The 27,700-nt window shown below is 40.6% G+C and overlaps 1 protein-coding gene across 3 annotated transcripts in view; it reads right to left on the reverse strand.

Annotated features, from left to right (window-relative positions):
- Nucleotides 1–437: 437 nt before the first annotated feature.
- skap2 (src kinase associated phosphoprotein 2) overlaps nucleotides 438–27,700 on the reverse strand; it is a 415,888-nt gene continuing 388,625 nt past the window's right edge. Inside the window, exons 12-13 of one of the 3 annotated variants that reach the window (XM_068059114.1) lie at nucleotides 5,360–5,462; nucleotides 438–4,315 (exon numbers count right to left, since the gene is read on the reverse strand). In XM_068059114.1, the coding sequence (XP_067915215.1) occupies nucleotides 5,370–5,462 (93 nt within the window). In that variant the 3' untranslated portion in view covers nucleotides 438–4,315; nucleotides 5,360–5,369. Of the gene's footprint in view, nucleotides 4,316–5,359; nucleotides 5,463–27,700 lie in introns of those variants that run through there. The other 2 variants (XM_068059126.1, XM_068059144.1) reach the window with 2 other exon arrangements.

A 27,700-nucleotide genomic window follows, 5' to 3' on the forward strand; every position in this document is an offset into this window, starting at 1 on the left:
GTCTGGCACAGTCCTTGTTCCCACTCCCAACACTATTTTGCACTGGTAATTTCATTGCAGCAGCAAAGGTTGGCATTTCCTTGAAATCTGCTGTTAATACTGCTCTTCAGTTTCAAATACACCCTTTCCTTCTCAAGCTTATCCTCCTCACCTCATGTACCGCTGCTAAAGAAGCCCCTGAAGAATCAGAAATCAGATGATGAGCACCACAAGCCACAACCACAGGGATCCACTGTATTACTTTGTGCTCTGCAGACTACAAATGAACGCTTAACTCACCACCTTACCTCTTACAAACGTCTCCCTCTTTGTTTAGCAGTATTCTAATAGACAGACAATGTAGTATTTGCAGATCTGTAGCAACATGGTTTGTATTAATGGTTATGGAAAGAATTGCATGTCAGCATTCGTGACATTGTCATTCAATAATCCCTAGAACATTTATTGGTATTGTATTGGCCTTTAGACACAATTGCCAGATTCATTAAAGAAAGATATATTCACATACACAAGCAATTGCTGTTTCTTTTTACATCTCAGCATCTTCAATTGACTCTTAATATATTGTTCTATTGACAGGCCCACAAAAATAAATTAAAAAGGTAAAACAAACATCATAAAAATACCCATTATGTACCATCATTTACCTCTACTGGTTTTCTTAGTTAAAATAAAGACCATCTGTTTTAATCTGGTAAGTCCAGAGTTCAATAAATATATTGAAATTGATTGTTACAGTTTCTTCGTTTAGATGCTTACTGAAATAAAACCATCCACTTCTGCTGCTTTATATAATTTAAAGAAAATTTCAAATTCATACAAGATTGCTTGTAAAGTTAAGCACAAAAAATAAAATTGTTGCTTCCATTAACAGTATCAATCAGCAATGAATATAATGCAAAATTGTCAAATTCTCCAAAGGAACACTTACATAACAAATGTTCACAATTTTTGCTACAATACATTATGCTATCTTCGTAAGGTACATACTGGATGACCTTTACATAACTTTCAAATGTACACTTACGAATAAAGGCAAGTCTTATTAAAATTTTCACAGATAGTCAATGATTTATTAAGAAAATTACAACATTTCAATAGACAGCATCATCATTACTGGGTAGATTGTGTTTATTTTTAGATGCAGCATCTATGTATTAAATGCTTTTCTTTCAAAATGTTTAGTCTTTACTTGTGTGCAAAAGCTGCTTTCATATTTTGCTATTTTATAATCAATGATTTGGGTTAATTTTGCTAAGCATGAATAGGTTCAATTTATTCTCTGATAGAGCTGTGCTGCAATGATCCCCACTTGTCTGTGGGCAGAACTCAAATGTAAACAGTACATTTATAAAATAATTTTCTAGTCATAATACAAGTATAGAAAACAAGTACATAGGCAAAAACTTAAATTGAATAACTTTATTTGTCATTATGCCTAAGTTAATTTTGTAAACTTGAGAGTCCATTCCGATTTAATAAATGTGATCACAGCAAACTGCACTGGTAGTTAGGGCACTGTGAATTTTTATCTTCATGGAAGCATTCATAAATTATGGAGTAAAAGTCAGCTATTACAAAAATAGAAAAAAGTCCTGACTTTACTTTGGTGGTGTATTTTATCTTTATTATAAATCCTTTGATTTTAATGCAACTTATAAAAATTATTTTCACTTCGAGGTTTAATTGTTTGTATAGGCCCACTTCACATAAAGGTACTGAAACACAAAACAATAAATGATGTTTGATTTGTAAAATGGTTATTTCTATGAAAATGCTACCTACCATCAGTGAAGGGGAAGAACTATCAGATAGATGCCTTTTTAAAAATTCATTTGTGGGATGTCAGCATCGTTGGCAAGGCCACCATTTATTGCCCATCCCTAATTGCCCTTGAGAAGGTGGTGCTGAGCTGTCTTCTTGAACCTTTGCAGTCCATGGGGTGCAGGTACACCAACAGTGCTATTAGGGATAGAGTTCCAGGTTTTTGACCTTGTGACAGTGAAGGAACAGCAATATAGTTCCAAGTCAGGATGGTGTGTGGCTTGGAGGGCAACTTGCAGGTGGTGGTGTTCCCATGTGTCTAGGTGATGGAGGTCGCGGGTTTGGAAGGTGCCGTCGAAGGAGGCTTGGCGAGTTGCTGCAGTGCATCTTGTAGATATATCATCTACACACTGCTGCCACTGTGCACCGATGGTGGAGGCAGTGAATGCTTAAGGTGGTGGATGGGGTGCCAATCAAGTGGGCTGCTTTGTCCTGGATGGCGTCGAGCTTCTTGAGTGTTGTTGAAGCTGCACCCATCCAGGCAAGTGGAGAGTATTCCATCACACTCCTGACTTGACTTAAGCCTGGCACCTTTTTTCTCCGCTTTTTGTTAACCTCTTCAGTAACACCAGAAACTTAAGTTTTGAACATAAGGGCCTGAATTTTACAAGTGCGCCGCACTCTGCGGCGGCGCACTCTAATGGTGGTGTGCAACACGTGTGGATGCGCCGTCCCTGAGTCCCTGCAATATTACACATTTTTGTTAAATATAAAATTAAGTGATGGTGGGAAGGGGTTGAGGGTCAAAGATACTAGGTTCAGGGGTAAAGTTTGGAATTTCAAAAAGTGTATTTTTTGGGGAGGGGAAGGTCAATTTATGTGTTGAGGAATCATTGGGGAGTGGGGGTGGGAGCGGGAATTCAATGTTAAAATAAACGTTTATTGATTTTTTTTATCACACCGGCATCTTTTAATGTTTAAATCTATCCTGAAGGGCTTGAAGCCCTTTAAAAATGGCGCTGGCATTGCATGGTGGCGCCAGACGTCGTTACCTAGGATGTAGCGGCCGTCCCCTCTACATCATCCAGGGCGGCCGCTCCGCCCCCTCCATTTAAACGAAGCCCCGCGGGTAATAACGTGGGGGCTATGTGGCAGCACTTCCGTGTGTGAAGGCCGCCGACTTCACAGTGCGGCGCGCTGATAAAATTCAGTCCAAAATGTATTTAAAGGGTACATTTGACACATTTTAAAATTAACTAAGAAAGACTAAATTAAAAGTTAACTATCAGGACAAGAAAGGGAGACGCCAACTGAAATAAGTTCTTGAGACAGCTAAATTTAGTATATAAAAGGTGCAGTCTTCTTTAAGCTGTGTGTAATGCTCTGCAGTATATATACACAAGTCACTAATACAGCAATTGGTTTTAAGAGGAAATTCCTCATTTACGAGTTATATCAAGGATGCTGAAATCATATCTGTAGAATTGCTTTACGTAACAGGGTCTCGTGCATACAAAAAAATTCATCAGTTATGAAATAAAGCATCACAATATACTATTTTAGTATATAAAGGTTAGTCACAATGTTAGAGAGCAACAGTTAAAGTTGGTTGTACATTCTAAATTCAACATTTGCAGCAAAACTTGAAAGAGACTCCCAACTTAAATATGCTGACAGTAAAACTGTGCTAAATATTTTGAACCAATTTAAAATTCGCAAAACAGTATTTGTTAAAAAAATACAAGCACAAAATATTTAAAAAAAACACTGCAAGGAATAGTTCACCCTCTTTAAACTTTGAGATTAACAGGCCATATGGCATCATAATCATTTACTTCACCTTGTTGTGTTCAATTACTACAATCAACATACCAGTTTCCAAATTAATCATAACACAGTAATTTCATTAGTTACATAGCAGGCTTTTAAATTATTAGCATAACAACAGTTTGCACACAATTAAACTTTATTTGAACCTTAAAATTTGCAGACTGGAACATTAGAACAAGATTCAATAAAGTGAAACAGACAAGACAGAAAACAGTGCTTACAGTTACTTCAAGATACACTGGGGAAAGATGGGGAATGCAGCAATATCACCCTCATCCCCTTCCATTTTGACTTTGTTTACAATTATTTAAGTTGTAATGGCAAGTCTTGGAAGCAATGAAAAAAGACTGTTTATACATTAAACAAAGATGCTATACAAAGCCTGTGTGAAGTCTCAAGCAGCTAGAGTTCATAGTGCCGCACAAGCACAGAAAAATAGAAATAATGCATCAGTGAAATGATGAAAGATAATTACAATAATGAGGAAATAATTTAATTAAACACTTAGCTGCTTCTTGATTTTCACATCTGTGGCAAGAGGATAGATTATATTGTTAATATGATGATGTTATCTTTGTGATAAAATAAATTGGGAAACAGAAGTGCCATAGTAGGTGAGAACTCCCTCTCCTGGCTAAGGACAGACAAGCTTTGCAGGGCCTTGAATCCAGTTAAAAATCCCTTCATGTACAATAGAACGTCACTGTAGGTAGATGGGTGGCTGTAAAGTTGAATGGGGGGGGAGGGGGCAGAAGAAAGAAATAGAACAAACAATTATGAAGTCTGTAGAAAACTACTGCCATCTAGTGTTTTCTTTTAATATCCTTATAAATGCTACTGAACTCCATAGTTATTTGATGCATTTCAAATCTATTCAAAAAGGACAAGCAAACACTTATATTTCAACAATCACTTCTTCTAGAACTTTTACAACCTTGCATCAAATAATTATCTTAGCCTGTTTCTCTAAATTCACCAATTTCATATCAGTAGGCATATTGCTACATCATCTGGAGTAGGTCTCCACACCAACCTTCCCCACTCCATTTCTTTGCACATTTGATTGCTTCTAATAATCTTGAAAATTATTTCAAAACATAAAATTATTTTCATGGCATATTTTTAATGTAGTAGGTCCATCACACATAATGCTATTTTTGTTTTGTTTCTCACTGGGAATATTTTACTAAAGGGAAAAATGTGATTTGAGGTCTGATGAATAATTTCACCAGATACTGAAATTTTCTAGTAAAAAAACCCAGTAATCAGCACTTGCATGAATATTTATATTTACACAATATACATTTCTCTAGATAGGCCATAAATTTTAGACACCAAAATGCATAAAATTTTTCAATTCAAATACAGTAGGAAGTAGCTTTATTGTAAAAAGGTCAATTTCCACTTAGTGATATAACTTATGTATTACAGATAGAGTATTTCTTCATTAAGTTACGTTTCAGGAATATTTGACAGGTGAAATATTCTCATTTATTCACAGTGGAAAAGAGAAGTGCATAAAATCAATAAAATACAGAAATGGGCCCAAAACAGTTATTTTTTCTCATTTGGAAAATAATTCCATGGGAATTTTTTTTGACAGCTCATAACAGAACAATACAGAAGTCTGGCTCCTAAACATAAAAATACACAAACTATTTTGAACTACAGGATGAAACCTTGACAAGAATTCTTTATATATAAATGACACTGGAATAAGGTACTTATGGTCTATTATACTGAGATTCAATTAAAATGTACTTACCCAGACCTTCTCAAATATCATACATCTCCATTAGGTAGTCCTTGGGCACCAAGCCAATAGTTCCCTTCATTTGTCCTATCCACCACCCATGTGAATTATATTCCTAAAATAATAAATATGCACATCAAAATAATAGTGAAGATTTAAACAACAGTTTAGCAGAATATAGCAATGCACAGTGATTGCAAACTTAAATAAAGCTTTATATTGTATCAAACACAAAAAAAGTCACTCAGAATGGTATAAACTTTTAAACATTAAGAGACATTAATATCTAGAATAATACAGCTTGCCATTACATGGCAAACTGTCCTACATTATGCAACACTTGAATATTTGATTGAATTACTAGAAAAATATAATGCAACATTGTAAAACATTTAGTTTGAAATTCTATTGTAACTTTAAAGTCTTAAAAAGAAAACAGGATTTTAGAAGAATTCTTTGCAGAAAATGGTAGTGAAATTAAAAATAGTTATGTTTATTAGAAATTTTGATTATAGATGAAAACATGCTGAAAAGGCATCATCATAGAAATAAAATCATGCGAATTATTTTATTTGTCATGATTTTAGAAGCTTTGTCATTTTATACTCAACAACAAAGTAAATGTCAGATGTTTTACAATGTTTTGTTGTAACATCAAAATTCTGCGATAGGAGACAATGATAGCACCAGAGTGCAGTTTCGGAACAAAGTTTGTGTATTCACAATTTCATTCAATCAGAGCAATTACATATACAATATCAAAGCTCCTGATTAACATACATTGGCAATTGGAGTACAACTTTAAAAGGAAATGTGAAAGTTGCTGAAAACCAATCACTTCTAGCAAGTGATTAAAAAATTCATTCACATTATAGAAAAAATACAATTCCCAAGAAATTAACTGTACCATTGGGACATTTGATTTGCAAATGTGTTTTATGAGCATCATAACCAGAAAAAACAAACTGCATGGTATTTAATAATAGCACAGCAATAAAAATAGTAAAATCAGATTTTAAAAAGCTATGGTGAATTGTATTTCATTCTAGGATGCAGAAAAACCCATTCCTTTTTTGATAAATTTGACACGACAAAACATTTATTTGGGTTTTATATTCAATTTCAAGAGAGTAATTCAAGAAATTAGTTATTTTTACAGTTGAATTATATCTTAATAATGTAACATTATTTAACAGATTGAATAACACACTTTTGATAGATTTGGGGAAACTATAAAGGTGCCGCTTTATCTACTATGAAAAGTATATTCACTTAAAACAGTATGAAATTCTGTTGAAACAGGAACTGCCATGACGAACAATTACAACCATCTGGTTTTCGGCACATTACTTTGACCACAAATTCTCTCAATGCCAATATGGCTGAAACAGTAATGAAGAACAGAACTCGGATTTCAAACTCCCCAGGTTCAACTAATCAGAGTTGAGGAAAACTCAGCTTTATCTCATGCTTAACTGTCTTTTTAAAAAAAAATCTCTTTAAAAACAGATCAGTAAATTATCATAAACTAGTTACAACAATAGCAAACCTAATGAAACAAAAGAAAATGATATGCGATAGCTGAAAGGTTTCTAGCCTCTGGGGTTAAAACAAGAGTATGGTATTTCACGTCTTAGCAAAAATGACTTCAGCATAGCATATTTGTCTTAAAATAGTCTTTCCTGTGAGATATGGCAAGTTATATTTGCACTTGACAGAAAGAAAATGTTGGAGAATTGCATTTCTGTTCGACAGAGGGGAAACATGTAATTTTATTACAGCCCTTTGGACATTTAATGTTGCACTCATTTAAAAAATAAATAAATAACCTGGTTGCAAGTTAACCAACAGATACTACTGCTGATTGCCCTTTCTAGCTGGGAAAATATATATGATATGCTTAAAATATCATCTAAATGTACACTTGTAAAATAAAACAGAAAATATAAAGCTTATAAAAGCTGAAAAATTTTCAGAAGCATTATCATAGTGTAACTACAAAATCCAGTAACTATTAGTGCTGACTATACATCATCACCTGCTAAATTAAAATGAGATGCAAATATTATTTATTTCCATCAATTTGTTTTGTCTTATGAATCTGGCAACATAGAATTGGTCAAACATTACTGCGTTGATTAAATTTTTAACCTTAGTATACTTCTTTAAAAAGTTTTAATACATTTTAAAGAAATCTGAAAAACCTGTTGTTTTACTTAAAAGGGCTAAAAACCAAGGGTGTAGGTAATTGTACATTTCCAAAGGTTCTTACTCAACAGCCCTCCAGCAGGCTAATTAGTGTGTTCTGGCAGCCCTAAAGCAGGATATTCAGGCAGAAAGAGGCATTGCAAATTACACCATTCAACCTTATATTTTATCATTACCATTCAAGGCATGAGCCCTAGGCACAAAATAATTCCCAATTAAGCCAATTAAAATCTACATGGCAAATTTTTAAAAATGCATAACTGTACAAATATATCCTACTACATAGAATGTTATTCAGTCTGTGATTATAGTTCTGTTCCTCCATGTTTTATGTTTAATAACACTGCTACACAGAAAGCATTTTTAAACAAATGTATAAATTCAGTTTTTTTTATGAGAGATTTAATCAGTTTTTAAAAAAATATCACAGCTTAAATTCCACAAATTAGGCTTAAAACTCCTTCTGGACAGATGGCAGGTAATTTCTGCAGTATTGTATTGAACCCTATATTGGTATGTAAGCAAAGTAAACAACAGTTATCTTTTTAAAAAATTAAAATAAATGTAGCTCAACAAAAAATGGTATCCAAACAATATCTAATAGATTTCGGTCCTAAAAGTATGAAAAATGAATATTTCACAGAAGCCCAAATGTCCACTGATTCTAATTGCTGAATCTGAAACCAAAAATAATGCAAACTTTCCAGCAGATATTTAGTATCAGTATATGAAATTTCAAAATATATATTTATCAGTTTCAAATGCACAGAACTGAATTTTAAAAAGTGGACAATGATTGTCAGATACAAAACAAAAAGTAGATGGAAAAAAAATGTAATTAATTTTCAATCTCTGCATACAATGCAAATATTAAAATGGAGGAAGATTTTTCTCAAAAAAACACTCATGCATGTACCATATTGCTATTAACTGGAGACAACTCTATCGGCTCTTGATGATGCTACTGAGTGGATACATTTGTAAGATTTTGTTTTGAAAATTAGAGGTGTGCAACTGATCAAACCATTATATTTCCTATGTAAACCAAAGAATATTTACTGGTTTCTGCATAATGTGTAAGAAATGCACAGCCTAGGTCTGGTCTCCAGACAGCATGCAGCAACTCAGGTATGTGCGAGTCAGCCATCTGGTATTCCTCAATGCATAAAACCCTTGATGTTACTATAGAAAACAGATAGGTACAAATAACGGTACATGAAGGGAAACTAATAAAAAAAACCCCAAAAAACAGCTTGTTAATATCCATATTTAATATTTAATGTCAGATTATGGAAAAAGAAAATGTTTTTCTATTAATCTAATATGTAAAATGAAATTATACAATCACCTCTGTTACTACTGGCAAAAGGCTTTGTTGCCAACATCTGACAAGGCTTGGGTATATACTGCCACAAAGCTCTTTTGATTCCTAGTAATCTGAGAGATCCAGGACCGCAGCACTGCTTCCAGTATCAATACAAAAACAAAATAATCCTGGAGAGAAGCAATAACTGTGTGGTGAACTAGTTGCAGGGTGATAGGCATGCCACTTCTTGGACGTTCACCTCTTTTAGAAAGAAATAATTACAAAACCAAAAAAAATGATTGTGAGCGAAGCATTTGGCTTTAAAAAATAATTTTAGTGCATTTCTGTTAGTAATTGCACAATAGAAAAGAGATGTACAATAAAGAGATGCTTCAGATACAGGCTCGGTGCATTCCAACAAGGGTGTAAGGTAGGGGAATCAAAAAACCAGGGCTCCTTGGATGACGAGGGAGATAAAGATTATGATGGAACGAAAAAAAGAGTGATGCATGTCAGGTAAATTTTTTGGGCTGGATCTTGTTGAGTTCCCGACTTCGGGCTCCATGTCGTGGGAGGGCCGGAAGATTGCAGTGGTGACGAGACCGACTGTAAATATTGACATTAACTTTATGCACATATTTAAATCCAATCCCCGTGATTTTACCGTTGGATCCAGATCTTCAGTGCAATGGGTGGCACTCATGCATCTTCACTTTCCTGTCCAGGGAAAGCAGGCGCAACCGAGATGGGGAAGGGAGGTTCAGAGCATTTTTAGTGCAGTGGGGGCGGGGGGGGGTCAACTCTGCATTTTTAGTGTGTGTGGGAGGGGGAATGGGTTGGCCTCTGCACTTTGTGCAGTTTAGGGGGGTGGAAAGAAAGTGGTCAACTGCACTTTCTGCAGTCGGGGTGGCGGTGGGGGGGGGTGGAAAGAGAGTGGTCAACTCTGCACTTTCTGCAGTCGGGGTGGCGGGGGGAGTGGAAGGGAGTGGTCAACTCTGCACTTTCTGCAGTTGGGGTGGCGGGGGCAGTGGAAGGGAGTGGTCAACTCTGCACTTTCTGCAGTCGGGGTGGCGGGGGCAGTGGAAGGGAGTGGTCAACTCTGCACTTTCTGCAGTCGGGGTGGTGGGGGGAGTGGAAGGGAGTGGTCAACTCTGCACTTTCTGCAGTCCGGGTGGTGGGGGGGAGTGGTCAACTCTGCACTTTCTGCAGTTGGGGAAGAAGGGGTCAACTCTGCAATTTCAGTGTATTGGGGGGGGGGGCGAGGGGGTGGGAAACAGGTCAAACATTTATTTTTAATGTAGTGGGGGCAACTCTGAGCAGGTCTGGCAGCCCTTTAAAAATGGTGCCAGGACCTGCACAGAGACTGCTGATGTCATTCACGGCGTCTCTGAGGCCGCCCCCATCACGTGATTTGGGCGGCCAACCTGCACATTTAAATGAGCTGCTGCACTTAAGATCGCTGCAATGTGGCAGCACGCGGCCTGCCGTTTTGTTCACCTGCCACCGCTAATTAAATCCAGCCCATCAAATGAGAACCAGGCCATGTACAATAAGTTGAGAGGAGAGTTGAAGAGAAAAATAGGACTGGCAAAGAGAGAACATGAGAACAGAATGGCAGTCAACATAAAAGGGAACTGGCATGTAAATAGTAAGTGGGTAGTAAGAGGTGGAGTGCAGCCTATTAGGGACAAAGAGGGTAATATATGCTTAGAGGTACAGGGCAAGGCTCAAATACTAAATGAGTACTTTGCATCAGTGTTTACTAAGGAAGAGGAATCTGACAAAATATTAGCAGAAGCAGAGACAGTAAAGGCTAGGGTAAATGGACAGGGTAAAAATTGAGAGAGAGGAGTTACTGAAAAGGCTGACTATGCTTAGGGTAGATAAGTCATCTGGTCTGGATAGCTTGCATCCCAGGTTGCTAAACAAAGTGGCGGTAGAGATAGCGAAGGGCTTGCCATAATTTTCCAATCTTCCCTGGATATGTGGGAGGTGTCAGAGGATTGGAAAGTGGCAAATGTGGCACCCTTATTCAAGAAAGAGTGTAAGGACAGTCCTAGCAACTACAGGCCAGTTTGTTTAACATCAGTGGTGGGCAAGGCTTTAGAAACAATAATCGGGGGGGGGGGGGGGGGGAAATCAGACACTTGGAGAGCTTTGAGTTAATTAAGGAGAGCCAGCACGGATTTGTAAAGGGTGATCATGTTTGACTAATCTAATTGAATTTTTTGATCAAGTAACAGAGAAGGCTGATGAAGATGTTACGATCGGGCGAGGAAGGGGTCTCAGGTTCCCCTCTTGCCACTTTCCTGGTTTGGCCGTAACAGGGTTTATCTTTTAAAACACTGTTTTTAGCTTAACACCTCAGTGAGTCCTTGCTCACTGCTCTCCAATTGTAATTGTAAATGAACCAACCAGACAGGTTTTCTCAGGTTTAAACAAGAAAGATGTAAGATTATTAATCTTATCACTCTAACTCGGTTAAAATTACTAAACTGTGCGCCGCAACCAAGCTAGCATGCATATGAGGTAAACGCACGCACAAATATATACAGTGGGGGAAAAAGAATTAAAAGGGGAGGTTCAAGTAGGGTTGGCAATAAATAGTTTTAGTTACTGTTTTTTAGTTTGGATGTAAAGTCCTTGGTTGGAGTTGAGGCCTTGCAGTTCTCGGTGGGGCCCAGTGCACATTTTCAAACTTGGTTGTCTGGTACCAGAAGGCTGAAGAGGTCCTCTGCCTTGAGGCTTACGCTGCTTCCATGGGTCCCTAGGACTTTGCTTGAGAGAGAGAGACAGAGAGAGAGAGAGAGAGAGAGAGAGCTTCCTTCTCTTTGGTCTTCAAATTGCAGTCTGTCCAAACCTTTCTGTGAGGCACCATTCAAACAGTTCCCAGTCTAGCCAGCAGGTAAGTCATGTGACCAGCTCTTTGTTTGAAACAGCATCTTCTGCGAGGGTTGTGGATTCTCAAAGTTCTCCAGTTACGCTCGGTGGGGTGTGGAGCTCTGGCTCTTACACAGACAAAGAAGGTTGATTATTATGGTTGTCCAGACCTGTCTTGTTAATTGAATCAGTGAGCACTCACATTGTCTCTCTATTCAACTGTCTCTCAGAATGCAAATATGCAGCCATGTTTTAGCAGTCCAACTCTGTGGGCTTTTTTCAACAGGTTCTGTGCAATGTCCAGCAAAAGGGTTCAAGTAGTGTTCCATCTGACAAAATTAATCTGTTTCCAATTGGCAGGTTTGGTTTCCATCACAAAGGGAATACAGTGGATGTAGTTGATATGGATTTTAAGAAAGCATTTGATAAAGTACCACATAAAAGGCTGGTTAACAAAATTGAGGCTCATGCAATAGGAGGGTCAACGTCCAATTGGATAAAAAATTGGTTTAAGGACAGAAAACAGTGAGTTGTGGTAAATGGTTGTTTTTCAGACTGGAGGATGGTAGACACTGGTGTTCCCCAAGGGTCAGTGCTGGGACCACTGCTTTTTTTTACTATATATAAATGACTTGGATCTTGGAATACAGAGTAAAATTTCAAAATTTGCCAATGACACCAAACTTGGAAGTGTGGGAAACAGTGAGGATGGTATGAACCACCTGCAACAGGACATAGACAGGCTAACAGAATGGGCAGACATGTGGCAGAGGGAATTTAATACTGACAAGTGTGAGGTGATGCATTTTGGCAGAAGGAACAGGGAGAGGTAATTCATAATTAATTTCACAGTTCTAAAGAGTGTACAGGAATACAGGGACCTGGGGGTGCATCTGCATTGATCTTTGAAGGTGTCAGGACATATTGAGAGTGGTTAGCAAAGCATTAGCTTCATAAATAAAGGCATTGATTACAAAAGCAGGGAAGTTATGCTGAGCCTTTATAAAGCTCTGATTAGGTCCCAACGGGAGTATTGTATCCAGTTTTGGTCACTACACTTTAGGAAGGATGTGCAGCTCCTTGAAAGGATGCAGAGGAGATTTACCAGAATAGTTCCAGGGATGGGGAATTTTAGTTACAAGGTTAGGTTGTTCTCCTTAGAGCAAAGGAGATTGAGGGGACATTTAACAGAGGCATGGAAGATTATGACAGGCATAGAAAAGATAGACAAGGAGAAACTGTTCCCATTAACTAATGGTACGAGGACTAGGTGACACAGATTGAAGAGTTTGGGCAAGAGATGCAGGAGGAATGTGAGGAAGATGCCTTTCACAGTAATGACTTGGAACTCAATACCCACAAAGGTGGTGGAAGCAGAGACTATCAATGATTTCAAAAGGAAATTGGATGGCCACTTGAAGGAAATAAACTTGCAGGGCTACAGGGATCGAGCAGTGGAGTGGAGAGCTGGCATGGACTCGATGCACTGAATGGTCTCCTTCTGTGCTGTAAATGATTCTATGACTCTTTATGGGCTGAATTTTATAAGCTCGCGTTCTTGGCGGTGAGCTTGAAAAAAGACATGGCGCACGTACGATGGCGATATTTCGCACGGGGACTCATTTAAATGAAGGGGGTGGAATGGCTGCCCCCGATGACATAGAAGGGGCGGCCACTCTGTCTCCAGCAATGGTGTCTGGGGCCATTTTTAAAGGGCTTCAAGCCCGTCAGCCAATTTAATATTTTTAATAAGAAATTGCTTTAGCATAGATTTAAAGAAATTCATTAAAGGCTGAAAGCCCCTCTACAACCGCACCGCCCCCACCCCCACCACAATGACCACATACTTTATTTTTGGCCCTTTCCCACCAAAAAAAAATCTTTATTCTCAAGCCGAATTTCCTCCCCGAACATAGTCACCTTTGCCCTTCAACCCCTTCCCCTCAGCCAATGGAAATAGTTTTCTCCACTTGCCCCCCCACCCCACACCCACCCTAAAAATTTCACTCCTCCCCCCTCCCCACCAAAGTCATGCCTCGAATGGAGATCCAACGGCGTGGGAGTTCCAGCCACTGCCCGGAATATCGGCATGGGACAGCTGTTGGGTCAAGGTGAGTTACTTTGCATTTAGTTTAATTCATTTTAATATTTAAATTAAGGCCCCAGGGCTGCACTGGAGGCCTTGCCGCTGCCGGTAAAATGCGGCAGGGCTTTCCCGGCGTTGGGGGTTGTGGCAGGCCTCTCCCGAGAGAATTTTCCAGGTCCCCTGCCACAACATCGGAGGACTGGTAAAATTCAGCCCTATATGTTTCAAACTGACATTTAAGTAACAATATCATTCTTATATAAATGGAGGAATAAAATAACAAATCAATTTCACATTTATAATTACATATTTTGTTCTTTAATTCATTAAATTTAGAGGGTATCATGTTTTAGACAATGTCAGTGAAAACATTATGTTCTGTTATGTATGGGTGACAACTGAAAATACAGTGCTATAGCCAGCAGCATTATATATGTGGCCTGAAATTGACCTGTGACCACGAATACAAAATGAAGTCCATTGCTAAAGAATCTCTTGAACATAATAGGAAACTATGGAAATAGTCTAATGGCTGGAATTTAATGGTGAGGCAGTGGCCCTGTCCACTGGTTGGAAAGCCGGAAGTGAGCCTGCCTCTGCCAGGCCTGGAAGCCACGCTGCTATTTTGCGTAGCTCAGACACTTAATTGGCTTTACTTGGCGCTTCTGCCCCTCTGAGGCAGGAAGTTCCACTTCCAAGAGCTGCCGGCCAATCAGAGGGCCAGCGGCTCGTCAGTCCCAGCAGTGCCACCGGGAATGGTGGATACTGTTGGGACCGCACCCAGCAAGATGAGGACCACGGACATGTGTCTCCAAAAAGGTAAGTGGGGGTTGGGCCTCACCAGGGAAAATCGGCTAGGCCCCTGCAAGAAGTGGGGGGTGGGGGATCAGAGTGTAGGGCAGGGGGAGCGGGTTTCTTTAGCAGAGGCAGTCCATGAAGATGGGGAGGCCCTCCATTGGCCACAGGGTGCCCGATCAGGAGGATCTTCCCCCCTCAGCCTGTAAGGAGGCTGCATGTATTACTAGGCAGCCTCCTCAGGTGCTGAAGTACCCGTCCGCTGCTGGTGAAATACCAGCCGTGGCAGGAAGAGGCCCTTAATTGGCCACTTAAGGGCTTCAACTGGCCTAAGGGCGGGTGGTTTGCCACCTTCCCCGCCACGATTTTACACCGCCCTCGTCTCCTAGCCCACTCCCGAGATGGGGGGAGGGAGTGTTAAATTCCAGCCAATATTTCACTCCAGCAGCAGTATGTTGGTGGCTTTCAGCAACTTGTGGATGTGGAGGCCCATTCACACTTTCGCACTTAATGAATATTCAACTAATTCAAAAAGTAAAGCTAAATATTTAAAAGTGTTTAAATGCAGGTGGTGTAAAAATGGGGATGGACAGCTGACAGTGAGATACAGTATCATGTTAACACCGTGCAAATCAATCCACCAACACCCACCCAGCTTTTATACTCTGATCCTTCACTAACAATAATACAAAAAGGGAATTAGGCTCTAACATTCCAGTGTTCTTTCTGGTTAGTATTATTTGATGACATGATTTTAAAAAAATCTTTAAAGCCATTAGAGATTAAAGAATACAAACTGATGTGGAGTTTCTTCGTAAAATTTTCAGTGTTTGTACTTCTAATAGATTTAAACCTTTTTGACTAATAGTATCCTAAAGAGATGACTTTTGAAACTTGAACAGCATTTGCTGACACAAAGAACAGGTAATCAAGGTGACACTATGTAAATTAAGATCTCGAGTATTACTGTTATAGGTGAAGCCCATAGGTACAATGCCATTTTTCACAATCAGTAACCTGATCGTGCATATGAGTGAAGATACATATTTGTCACATCTGATATGAAGGTCAATAAGCTTTTTTGAAAGGGAGGGGAGGAAGTGAAAAAAATAGAAAATAAAAATACTGACATCGCTTCTACAATTCACGTGCTGAGAAAAGTTAGCACTCCCATATTTTAACTTTTCCAAAATACTTTTCCTCAAATGCAGTGCTCTGTTCTAGAGTGAATTCCAGTGATATGGTACTAATCACGTTGCCTTTATGGCATGACACATTGCTAAGTGTACATCACAGCAGACTGTTGAATGGTGAGATTCTTATGAAAAACAATTGGTAAGCTAAAAAGAAATGTAGTTACCCAGTAGCAGTCAAATCACTTTCCAGTCACTCAATGATTTGGGAACAATTTACATTCTGGAGCTCTACTTACAACAATTTTTCTATATAGTTGACATTTCGGGTTGGATTTTACCAAGTCCACGTCGTCGGGCTCCGTGGCGGGGGAGGGGGCCAAAAAATGGTTCCGGCAGCGGTCTGCCACGGGGCTGACGCCGGGAGGGCCTGGCCCTATCCTTCTGCCGGCAGTGAGGCTCTGTAGCGGCCCCCCGCCACTGAGCGACGGGAACAGTATTTCAATATTCAAATGAATGACATGAATAAATTTAAATAAACTTACCTGAAATGTTCCGGGCCGGCAATCCCGCACCTGCAATTCTCCATCCGGGGAAAGCCGGCATGACACTGGTGGGGAGGGGGGAGGAATTAGGATTTTTAGTGCAGGGTCAAATAAACGTAATGGGTGTAAGGGATGGTGGGAAGGGGTGAACTTCAAATTTTGCACAGTCTTGGGGGGTGGGAGAAGGCCAGATTTAAAAGGTAAGTGTTTTGGAGGGGGAAAATAGTTACTGTAATTGTTATTGGGGGTGGGAAAGGAGCATTAGAAATTTATTTCATACATTTTGGGGGGATACTGCTTAAAAATTTTAAATTGACCGGCAGGACTGGCTGCCCTTTAAAAATGGCACACAGGCAGCTGACGCCATTGCTGGGGACGGACAGTCCGCCCCCTCCACGTTGTTGTGGGGGGGTGGGGGCGCGGGCCACCCTGGCATTTCTATGAGTTGCCAGGTGGCAGATCACAGCGGCTCTTTGGCATGCGGCCCACCATTTTTTGAGCTCACCTCCAATGTCAGCAGCGGGCTCTTAAAATCCAGCCCTTCATGTTTTTTTCTCATTTGTTGCTATATTTTCTCAATTTTCTCTTTTATACTGATGCCTTTTTTTGCTAAAATTAGTAGGAAAAGCAAAGTTCAGCCCCATGGTATTTGATACATTGCTCATTAGTTCTGTGAATAACCTTAACCATTTATGATGACTACATTTATGATGTTTAATGTTACTGCAGAAATGCATAAACTATTGCACTATTAAACAACTTCACAAGCGTTTCAACTGCTGCATTATGTAGTAAAGATATAGGGCTGAATTTTACGAGTGTGCCGCAGTTTGCGGCGGCACAGACTAATGGCGATGTGCATCCTGCACGGAATCGCCGTCCCTGAGCCCCTGCAATATTACGCTCAGGGGCTTATTTAAATAGAGGGGGCGGAGCTGCCGCCCCCAATGCCGTGAGGGCAGCTGCTGCGTCCCCAGCAACAGCGTCCGGTGCCACTGCACAGTCACCGGCGCCATTTTTAAAGGGCTTTAAGCCCTTACAATTAATTTTAATTTTTAAAGGTACATCAGTAGTTATTTTTATTAAATATAAAATTAAATGATGGAGGCCCTTCCTCAACCCCCCCCCCCCCCCGCAACGGTCATTTCATTGCCTAAAATGACCAATTGGGTTTTTCAAATACCTGAACCTCCCCCCTCAACCTTCAATCTTTTGCCTTTCAACCCCTTCCCATCATCCCCACATCCAATCAAAATTGTTTTCCCTGCTCCTCTACCCCTCCGGCCCTGAACATTTTATTCCTCCCCCTCCCCACCAGGGGAGGGCCAAATGGAGGCCACAAAATCGGCGTGGGATGGCCGCCGCCTGCAGGTAAGTTAATTTAAATAACATTAGGGTTCACTGTAATATGGAGATGAAGGGCCGGCCGCCAAGTGGCGGCCACGCCGATGTCCCCCCACCGCTGGTAATATGCGGCGGGCCTTTCTCGACGTCGTGGGTCTGGCCCACGCACTGCGACCTGCGGCAACGAGGGGCCGGTAAAATTCAGCTCATAGTCTAATAGACTGTATGTGAACTCCAGACACAAATAATTCATGTAATAGTATATAAGGAGTCACTCAAAGTTACTTTTTAAACTCTATTTTCACATCAATATCTTTAAAATCTATTCCGTGTTGATGTGTGAAATTTAACACAAATCCAAGTACAGTCTAGCTACAAAACAAAATCTCCACAAAAGCCTTTGCAGCATTTTGCCTATTAACATAATAAATTAGCTGTTTCTGTAGAAACAAATTAAGAATGCCTACAACGTACTCCAGATGGTAGAAAAGTAAACAGATTTAAGGGAACAAATAGAACAGCACAGAAATATAAACACAAAATCTAACAGTAATGTTCAGTGATGCTATACTCCCCCATTAATACAAACAAAACAGATCTCAATTGGTTCTTTACACAAATATTTAACTAAATGAATATTTTGATTATATTTTTATTCATTGATCACTAATACACATTTCTAATTTTTCAGTGAATTGCTTACACAGCTATTCAAAATAAGTAATTTCAAGCAAGGATAAACTCTTAAACCCTGCTCACGCTTAAACATTCTGCAACATAGCAATGGCTGCTATTCAGAGAATTTTTGATGAAATGTTGTAAGTTAAATTTGTAGCTAGAAAAATGCATAAACCTACCACATTAACAATTATTCTATTGCATTATATAATCTCAATTGCCTATAAAATTTAATTGAACTCTCCAATATTTAGGTTAACTTCTAAAAAAAATAAAGTGCTGAATTTTATCACGGTTGTGCGCTTTGAAGTCGACAGCCTTTCAGCTGAGCCCCCGCAATATTTTGTGTGCAAGCTCATTTAAATGGAGGAGGTGGAGCGGCCGCCCCCGATGACGTACAGGGGGTGGCCGTTCCATCCCCAGCAACGGCATCTGGCGCCACCGTGCAGGCGCCATTTTTAAAGGGCTTCAGGCCCTTCGGTCTCATTAAAAGTTTTAAAGTGACAGAATGCTTAAAAATGCAGACATACATTTATTCACATTTTCAATTCCTCCTTCAATGAATAATCCATTGATTTTTTTGTCCTATCCCCCCCCTCTAAAAAAGTGAGTTTTCACTCACGACCTGTCCCCCCAAACTTTATTCCCTTTGACCCTAAACCCCTTCCCACCATTCCAGCAACCAATCGGAGCAGCTTTCCCCGCTCCCTCCCCCCTCCCACCCTGAAATTTTCACTCCTTCTCCCTTCCCACCAGTATAACGCCTCGGAACGGCCAGCGGGACAAGGTGCTTTGCATGTTTTTCATTGATTTTAATATTTAAATGAAGGCCCGCCGCCGAGCGACGGCTGCACCGAGGCCTCGCCGCCGCCGGTAAAATGCAGCGGGGCCTTCTTGCGTCGGAGGTCCACAGGCCACGACCCTGACGCCGAAGGGCTCATCGAATTCAGCCCAAAGTGTCTGAAGAAATGCATTTTTCAAGTTTTCAGAGATGTATAAAATTTTATCAACAAGGTGCACTTTTGTTACAATTAATAATTTTGATACCAAACTGCACAACTGAACCACAGTCACTCAGAAGAATCTCTACATGACATATTTAATGTAAGTGAAAGGAACCTTCAAAACAACGGCAAGAGTTATAAGAACTCTCTTTAAAACAACAACTTATATTTATACGGCATCTTTAATGTATAAAATGCCCCAAGTCACTTCACAAAAGCATTATACAACGAAGAATGACACCGAGCCACCAAAGGAGCTATTCGGTCAGATGACCAAAAGCTTGGTCAACGAGATAGGTTTTAAGGAATGTCTTAAAGGAGGAAAGTGAGGTGGAGAGGTGTAGGGAGGGTATTCTAGAGCTTGGGGCTTAAGCAGCTGAAGGCATGGCTGGCAATGGTGGAGCGATTAAAATCAGGAATGCACGAGAGGAGCACAGATATCTTGGAAGATTGTGGGGCTGGAGGAGATTACAGAGATAGGGAGGGTTGAGGCCATAGAGGGATTTGAAAATAAGGATAAGAATTTTAAAATCAAGATGTTGCTTGACCGGGAGCCAATGTAGGTCAGCGAGCACAGGGGTGATAGGGGAACAGGACTTGGTGTGAGTTAAGACACGGCAGCAGAGTTTTGGATGACCTCATGTTTCCTCTCTTTACTACCATTTTTGTATAGCAAATATCCCTCCAAAATTCATGCTATTTCCTTTTGATTACTGATTTGGTTACTCTTTTATCATATACTTTGAGGAATATTCATTAAGAAAATAGTTAAATGGCAAATTCCAAGTAACTGTCTTTGCTACAATGTTTGCCCTTTCTTGGGTGAACATTATGATTCATATTAGGGTATGGAATTCTGGGCACCAGCAATGAGTATCAGTCCATTATTCAACTGTATGCTGGTGGGGGTGGGGGTGGGGGGGGGGGGGGGGCAGTGGAGGGGGGAAATGGGAGACAGATGGTCTTGGTCAAGAAGATAACCATGTTCACCTGAATGCATTTTAACATTTTCCAGCAGAGATCACTTAGGAACTGGGAATCTGGCTGAATTTCTTCCCTCCTTAGCTAATGGACACCAAAACCAATTGCATCACCTTTATCTTCATCAGCTGGGCTAAAATCAGCTCACCCAACATAAATTGGGGATCAAACCTGTAATTTTTATTTTTAAGTTCAGTTATTGTATATCATTATAAGCTTCGATGGAAACCCACAGGTGTCGAATAGCTGCAAAGGTTCCATATAATCTACTGAAATCAACATTTGAAAGATGTATTAAAAATACACCAAATTTTGATTCATTAATTTGGTTTGTTAGATTGTATCTTAGTTTTCACATTAACCTTCTAAATTTAAAATGACCATTGCATATACATTAGTAGCCATTACACAGTCACTGATGCCACGGATGAAACAGGCAATGTTTTCAGTATGATTAGTATAAAAAGTGTGTTAGCTCAAGCAGTCCACAAAAATGTATGTATTGTAAGCCAGAAGCCATTGCAACTTAGCCATATCAGTAGCATTATGTACAGTAGGGTGATCCAAGAACTCATGGACTGGGAATTTGCTGAAATGGCGTTATTGCCAGCAAGTGCCATAAGACCATTGTTTTACTACATCAAAATCCAAAATTTGTTGGAAAAATCATTATCGAATGCCACAGTATTGATAGTGGTGATTCAAGGAGCTTGGAACTAGCACAAATGCTCAGAAGCAGGCCAGCTATGTACACAAGACAGTTTCATGTGGAGACAGTGGTGGAACACTCAATGCTTTTTTCTACTGCTGTTTATAAAATGGAAGAATAATTGCTAAACAATTCATTCATACCCATTTTCGTATTTTAAAAATCTTTTTACTTTTACCTGAGTTACTTAGCATAAATAGAATTAATCCTTTCTTATTTTGTCCAGATACTGATAATATGTTAATCTGTTTATTTCAATTCACCATTATTGTTTTGTGGGTTACAGCTGGGAATTTTAATATTGAGAACTTTACAGTGACAAGGTGGTGGGAAAGTCAAAGTGGCTTCATTTGGATAGAAGAGCCAGTTTTGATTTTGAGCAAGAACAGTTTTAATGCCTTGCTACTTTTGAATTTTAAGGGTAAGTTTGTTCAAATGCTTTATTTGGTCTATTCTTGCACAGAATACCCCAGCATCAGACAGTGCACAAATGAAGTGAGGATATGGGGAGGATTTTTCCAAGCTCTAAATATCATGAACTCCAAGGAAACACTTGGGTAAGGAGCACACAAAAGGGCTGTCAGCTACCTTGCTGTTAGATTCTTTCCAATTTTAATTTGTTCTTTCTGATGCATTTGTTTTGTTAATTATCTAAGCACCGATGAAAGAACCTTTTTTTAATACTTTTAAATGAAAGAGCGATTGAATACCATGAGTGATTCTGGTCACATCAGTGCCATTCTGTAACTGTAAGTGACAGCGACGATCAAAGTAGTGATCATTCAGCAAACTTATGATTGTCACTGTTTTTGATTGAGGCCGAACTATTGTGATTAATTGTTTGGCGAGGGCAATGGCAGAATGATACAGAAGTCTCAGAAAATTATGCTGTGGAGTCATGCTGTAACTTCCTGGAACAATGGCATACACCTTCAGGAAAATCCAGTTCATTGTTGCAAGACACTCCATTGTTACACTGAAATAATAGACTGGACTTTCAATCAGGGGTCGGGAACCGGAAATGCGGGCCAGTTCAAGGTTCCGACTCTGCACTATAGGCACGCCCACAGGGATTTTCAAATCTTCAGCCAATTAAACACCTGGGAGTTGGTTCGCCATCCAGTCATGGATGCTGGGCAGGCTCCTGACACTGGAGGGCCAATGGGAGGCGAAGTTTATTTTTATGTTTTAAAAAGCCACAGCTGCCAGGTCATGATCCTGGACGGACAATCCCTCCAGGGCACAACCAGCAGCCGCAGCTGTGGCGCAGCAGCCGTTATAGGTCAAGGATGGGTCCCACATGTGATCCAGCGTGCCCGCCCCACCCACCTGCCCTGAGCCCACCACGTTGGCCTGGATGTGGTCCAGGTCAATGTGGGCTACCCACACTGCTGACTGGAAATTCCAGCCAGCATGGGAATGGGGCCTATAACAATAATTGGTCTCAATTGGCTGCCCACCAGAAAGTGGCTGAGCCCCTAAGCCACCCTCACTCAAAATGACTCGGGATTGAGATTGTGGCAGCGAACTGGCGTGGAGGTAGGCAGCGCCAAATTGAGTGCTCGACCGTCTCTGGTCCGGACCCTGAGCTGTTTAAAAATCCAGCCCAATAGGTTTAAATATGGTGATTCACAAAGATGATAGATGAATTGGTCAACTATTTCACTCTGTCATGTACTTTTGATGAAATTTATTACATCAGTTTGATGAATGAGAAAACATAGCTAGGTGTAGGAAAACAATCCTGCAGGTTTCTCCAAAAAGTCTCCATAGATTACAACATACTCTGCCCATTACATCAGTTCTTGAGACGTGAACTGGAACAGGAAACAAATGTAGAAGGTATAGCAGCAGTACCTTACTGACAGCAATGCTCTTGATGTTGACAGAATTTCAGAAAAATCTTGAATCACATTCATTTGGAAACATTCATTGTATAATATCTCCCAATTTATCCAAGACAAAGTCAAATCTTTGTTATCTCTCAATCACTGCTAAAAATACTTTTACATGTAGATCTCCCAATATATTTTTGAAACCCAATATTGAAACCCTAAAACACACTACATATTCAATTTCAGTTGATCAATATGCTCTAAGTTTTCTAGGTCCATTCCAGGTTCATTAAATGAAAAAATTGCAAATTTCTTTCAATTTCTGTACTTCAGTATAGTAATGAGAAAGTGTTGTTATCAGAGATGCTGTCACTTAGGGTTGAATTTTGCTAGCCCTCCAACGTCAGGGGTCGTGGCGGGGGTGCCCGGAATGTTCTAGCGGGAGAGGCCCACCATGACCCCCGACACCGTATATGTCGCGCCCCATTTTACCGGCAGCAGTGGGACCTCAGTGTGGTCCCCCTGCCGCTCGGTGGCAGAACCCCTATTTAAATATGTTAAGCGCTACTTACCTTGCCTGATTATGCATCCTGCTGCTCGTCGCTCCTAATTTCCGCATTTTTTGCAGAACGGGCTGCTGTCACATGCCGTCCTGTTCACAAATGAGAGAAGCGGGTGGGACAGCAGAAGAAGGAGCAATTGCAGACAGTGCAGGTAAGTCTCTGTAAACAGGGGTCTCAACTAGGGGCACAGCTCTGCATACTTGAAGGGAGGTTGGGGGGATGGTATTACTGGGGGCACAGCTCTGCGTAGTTGAAGGGAGGTGGGAGGGGGGTTGGTATTACTGGGGGCACACACAGCTCTGCATAGTTGAAGGGAGGTGGGAGGAGGGATGGTATTACTAGGGGCACAGCTCTGCATAGTTGAAGGGAGGTGGGAGAAGGGATGGTATTACTGGGAGCACAGCTCTACAGGCATGAAGAGAGGTACTGCATACCCTCCCTCCATAAATGGTGTCTGTTCTGCGCCATTGTTTGTGTGTGTGAAGGAGCAATGGCACTCCAGTCACCGTGTGTGTGGGGAGCGTGCCAGAAACGGTAGGAGCGTAATGGCTATCTGGCTGGTTGGAGCCATCGATGCTGCTGGCAGAATTTTTTTGTGGTCATGCTGTGCCACTCTCAGTGTGAGCGAAGATGGGCAATGCCATGCCACGCCACATGGATAAACTATGAAACCACCTGATGTACCCATCAACAACAATGCTTGTCCTGTTAGGAACCTCTTAATAAGTGAAGGATAAAACTTTATTTGTCACGTGGAGATGGGTATGGCTCATCTTAGATTGTGTGATCTGCTTCTCCTGAGGATCCATATGCACCACAGTCAAAACCAACAGGCAGGTGCAGCCCACATAGAGGCTCCCAGTCGTGAGCAGCAGCCCCAAGGGGAGCTTGCCACTATAGAATACCATGCATCTACAGGTCCCACATGACATACCAGCGGATGTAGAGACAGGCGGTGACACATCTCTGTGCCCTGCTCAACGATGACCTGCAGCCCATGGGCTTCTGTGGACATTCTATGCCTGTGGACCTCATAGTGACAGCGGCTCTGAACCTTTACGCCTATGCAGCATTTATGGTACCCACCGGAGACCTTTGTGGGGTCACTCAGTTAGCAGTGCACCGCTGCATCAGGGAAGTCACCGATGCCCTGTACTGGAGGACCAGTGAGTATGTCTGCTTCAGGATGGACCCGAACAGCCAGGTCCAGAGAGCCATAGGTTTCGGCATCATTGCCGTATAAAGAAAGGTGGAAGAGGTCATAGACTGCATCCATGTGGCCATCAGGGCTCCCGCCAGGCTACCACCTGCAGATGTTACCATTAAGGGATTTCTCTCAATCTAGGTACAGCTGGTATGTGATCACCAGAGACGCTTCATGCAAATCTGTGCCCGCTTCAGCGAGAGCCACCACTGAGCAGGCAATCGTCATGCTGAAAATGCGCTCCCACTGCCTGGATAGATTGGGTGGTGTCCTGTACTATGAGCCGCAAAGGGCAGCTCCTTTCTTTGCTGCTCACTGTGCTCTGCACAACTACGCACCCAATAGGGGGCAGGCCTGGCATGATGCGGAGAGACACCGGCAGGATTCCTCCTCGGACTATGAGAACGCTGAGGACTTACAGTAGGAAAGACGCATAGGAGGGCAGAGGACACCACGGCTCCACGTTCAGGATGAGCAGCGAGCTAGGGATGCATGGCAACGGCTTATCAGACACAGGGTCTCTGCTCCATCGGAACCACCATGAGCTCTGCAAGCCACACAGCACCGTCGGTCACCTGTTGTGCAGCAGTCTGCATCTGCAACATCTTTGGCTGAAGCATTAGAGGCAGCAGCAGACTGAGCCATTGTCCATGTTACTGCATCCATGGAGACGCAGGAGTAATACTGGCATGGCAATGTTATTCCATACATTGGCAGTTCTGAAAGGCCAATGAGGTAATGGGTGGAGACACGATTGGTACATTCAGCACACTTCATTCACACAGTGAAAGCAACACACGTTAGTGAAGATGATTTAGAGATTGAACTTTTCACAGTATTGTGTCACCCGTGCAGACCCACTTGTCTCACAGTGGTTTTTGGAAACGCTTGCGGGTGCTCCTTCACAATGCCACTTCTGTGCTAGCAGCCTGACTGGAGGAAGGCTGCTGATCAGATTGCCCTTTGGCTGTGGATGACTTTGGCAGTTGTACTCTGTGTGCACAAGGCCTGGAGGGCCCTGGCTGGCTGGGGGAATGATCGTTCCTCCTCTTCCGGCATTGGACCCTTTGACGCCGGATAGCTTCACGGCTACTTACCTCCTCTGCCACCTCCAGCCAGGCTACCTTGGTCAGATGGGAGGGCCTCTTCTTACCACCATGATGGTAATGAGCCCCCACGCATAATATAGCGGGGGTTCAGCGATGGGCGATTCGCGCGGGTGGACTGCCAACTTCAAAGCAATTTGCAGTACGCTCGTAAAATTCAGGCCTTAGATGAAACATTAAACCAAGATCCCATTTGCCTGCTCTGCTAAAAGACTTCACCTGCAGTATTCAAAGAACAGAACAGAGTTTTCCTGGTTCCAGGTCAGCATTCCTACCTCAACCAAGACCAAAAACTGGATTACCTGGTCATTCATTCACTATTGGGGGATTTTGCTGTGCACAAACTGGCTGCTGCATTTGTCTACATAATAATAATACAGCACTTATAAAGTAATTCTTTGGTTGTAGGACATCATGAGGATTGCAAGTTATTTTTCTCTATTTAACTGTTTAATCTCTCTTGCTTAAATGCAGAAATCTCAATAACTTTCCCTGAAAAATATTATTCAAAGGAAAAGTAATTAATAGGATTTTGTGGGTGGTCAAATAGATCTCAGTATTGGCCAATTAAGTTACTGAGGAAGCTTCTGCCGTGTCAACTACTGGTATGAAATTTCATAGCATACTGATTAAAATATTCAACTGTGAAGGAAATGTTATAATCAGTACTGATTGCAGAATATCACATCATAGCCATCTCTATACAACTATCAAAAGTAATTTATATCCTATAAAAAGCTGGTGGACTTAGCCTTTTAGCACTAGAGATAAAAGTAACCTCAAAGAGGGAAAAGTAAAAGTCATCTTTGTAAAGCCATATAAAGTGAATATTTTTCTTTTTTAAGGTTATAAATAGCAACTAGCCAGAGTTAAAAAGGTAAGTCAATAAATTTGTCATTCGTAGTATCAAAAGTTAAGAGGTCAATTTGGAGTTTTGCAGGACATGAGTGCTTCAATTACCACCCCCACCCAAAACTATTTTAATGCTTTCTTACAGGTTACTCTGGAGTTATTTTCACATTACCATCAGTTCAATATACCCTATTCAGCAAAATATAATTCTGCAGCTGCATTTAAAAAGTTGTATGTCATAGGCATAATATATACATTACACTATATTGGTATAAATATATTTATTACAGTAAAAACAATCAGCTGGCAAGACGGCTTTTGTGAGTAAAATATTCGCTTCACCAATATGTCTGTAGGTGGAAACATTTATAATAAACTACATTAAGACAGAGTGATTCAGTGTTTTTAAATCTGATTTATTATTTGCACAGAAAGCTCGAGTCCAGAAAGCCAATCACTTCATGTATACAAGGGGACACTAGCATACAACATTCAAATATGTTTTTCATTATGGAATATCTTGATAATTACCATGTCCACTTTATAAAATAGCAGATTATAATGCCAATCTGCTTAAAAGGTAGTACGTCAGCAACATCTATTTACTGATAGTATTTTGCTTAATCAACTGGAACAATATATTTCCAGACATATTATAAAAAGGCTTCTTTAGTTTTCAGTTAACAGCAGTTAGATTTATTGTCAGAAAGGATCATAGGTTAAAATGCACAGAAACATAAAAGCATTGCGTACATCAATCAGAGGTTTCTGATAGAAAAAAGGTATTTGATAATTTAACAAATAGAAACCAAGGAAGATTTAAAGGGTCAGATTTTTAAATCTAATAACCATATTGCAACTAACCAGTTTTTGTTAAAGTTATAGCTTTGATAAGAGATCCTGGCCAATAGAAAAAACATGACAACAGATTATAAAATATACCTATGAAGTACATAGTTTGATAAAGAAAGGTTGTTAAAAATAAATAATGCCATAATCAAATACTGATCATGCAGAAGTATCATCTATTCCGTTCACATAGCTTTCAGATAGTAAAACTTTCAAAATATTGTGGAAAATGGATTGATAAAGTTCAATTATTACAGACTTCTTGCTAAATATGC

This window comes from Heterodontus francisci, chromosome 2 (genome assembly GCF_036365525.1).
Source record: "Heterodontus francisci isolate sHetFra1 chromosome 2, sHetFra1.hap1, whole genome shotgun sequence".
NCBI lineage: Eukaryota > Metazoa > Chordata > Chondrichthyes > Heterodontiformes > Heterodontidae > Heterodontus > Heterodontus francisci.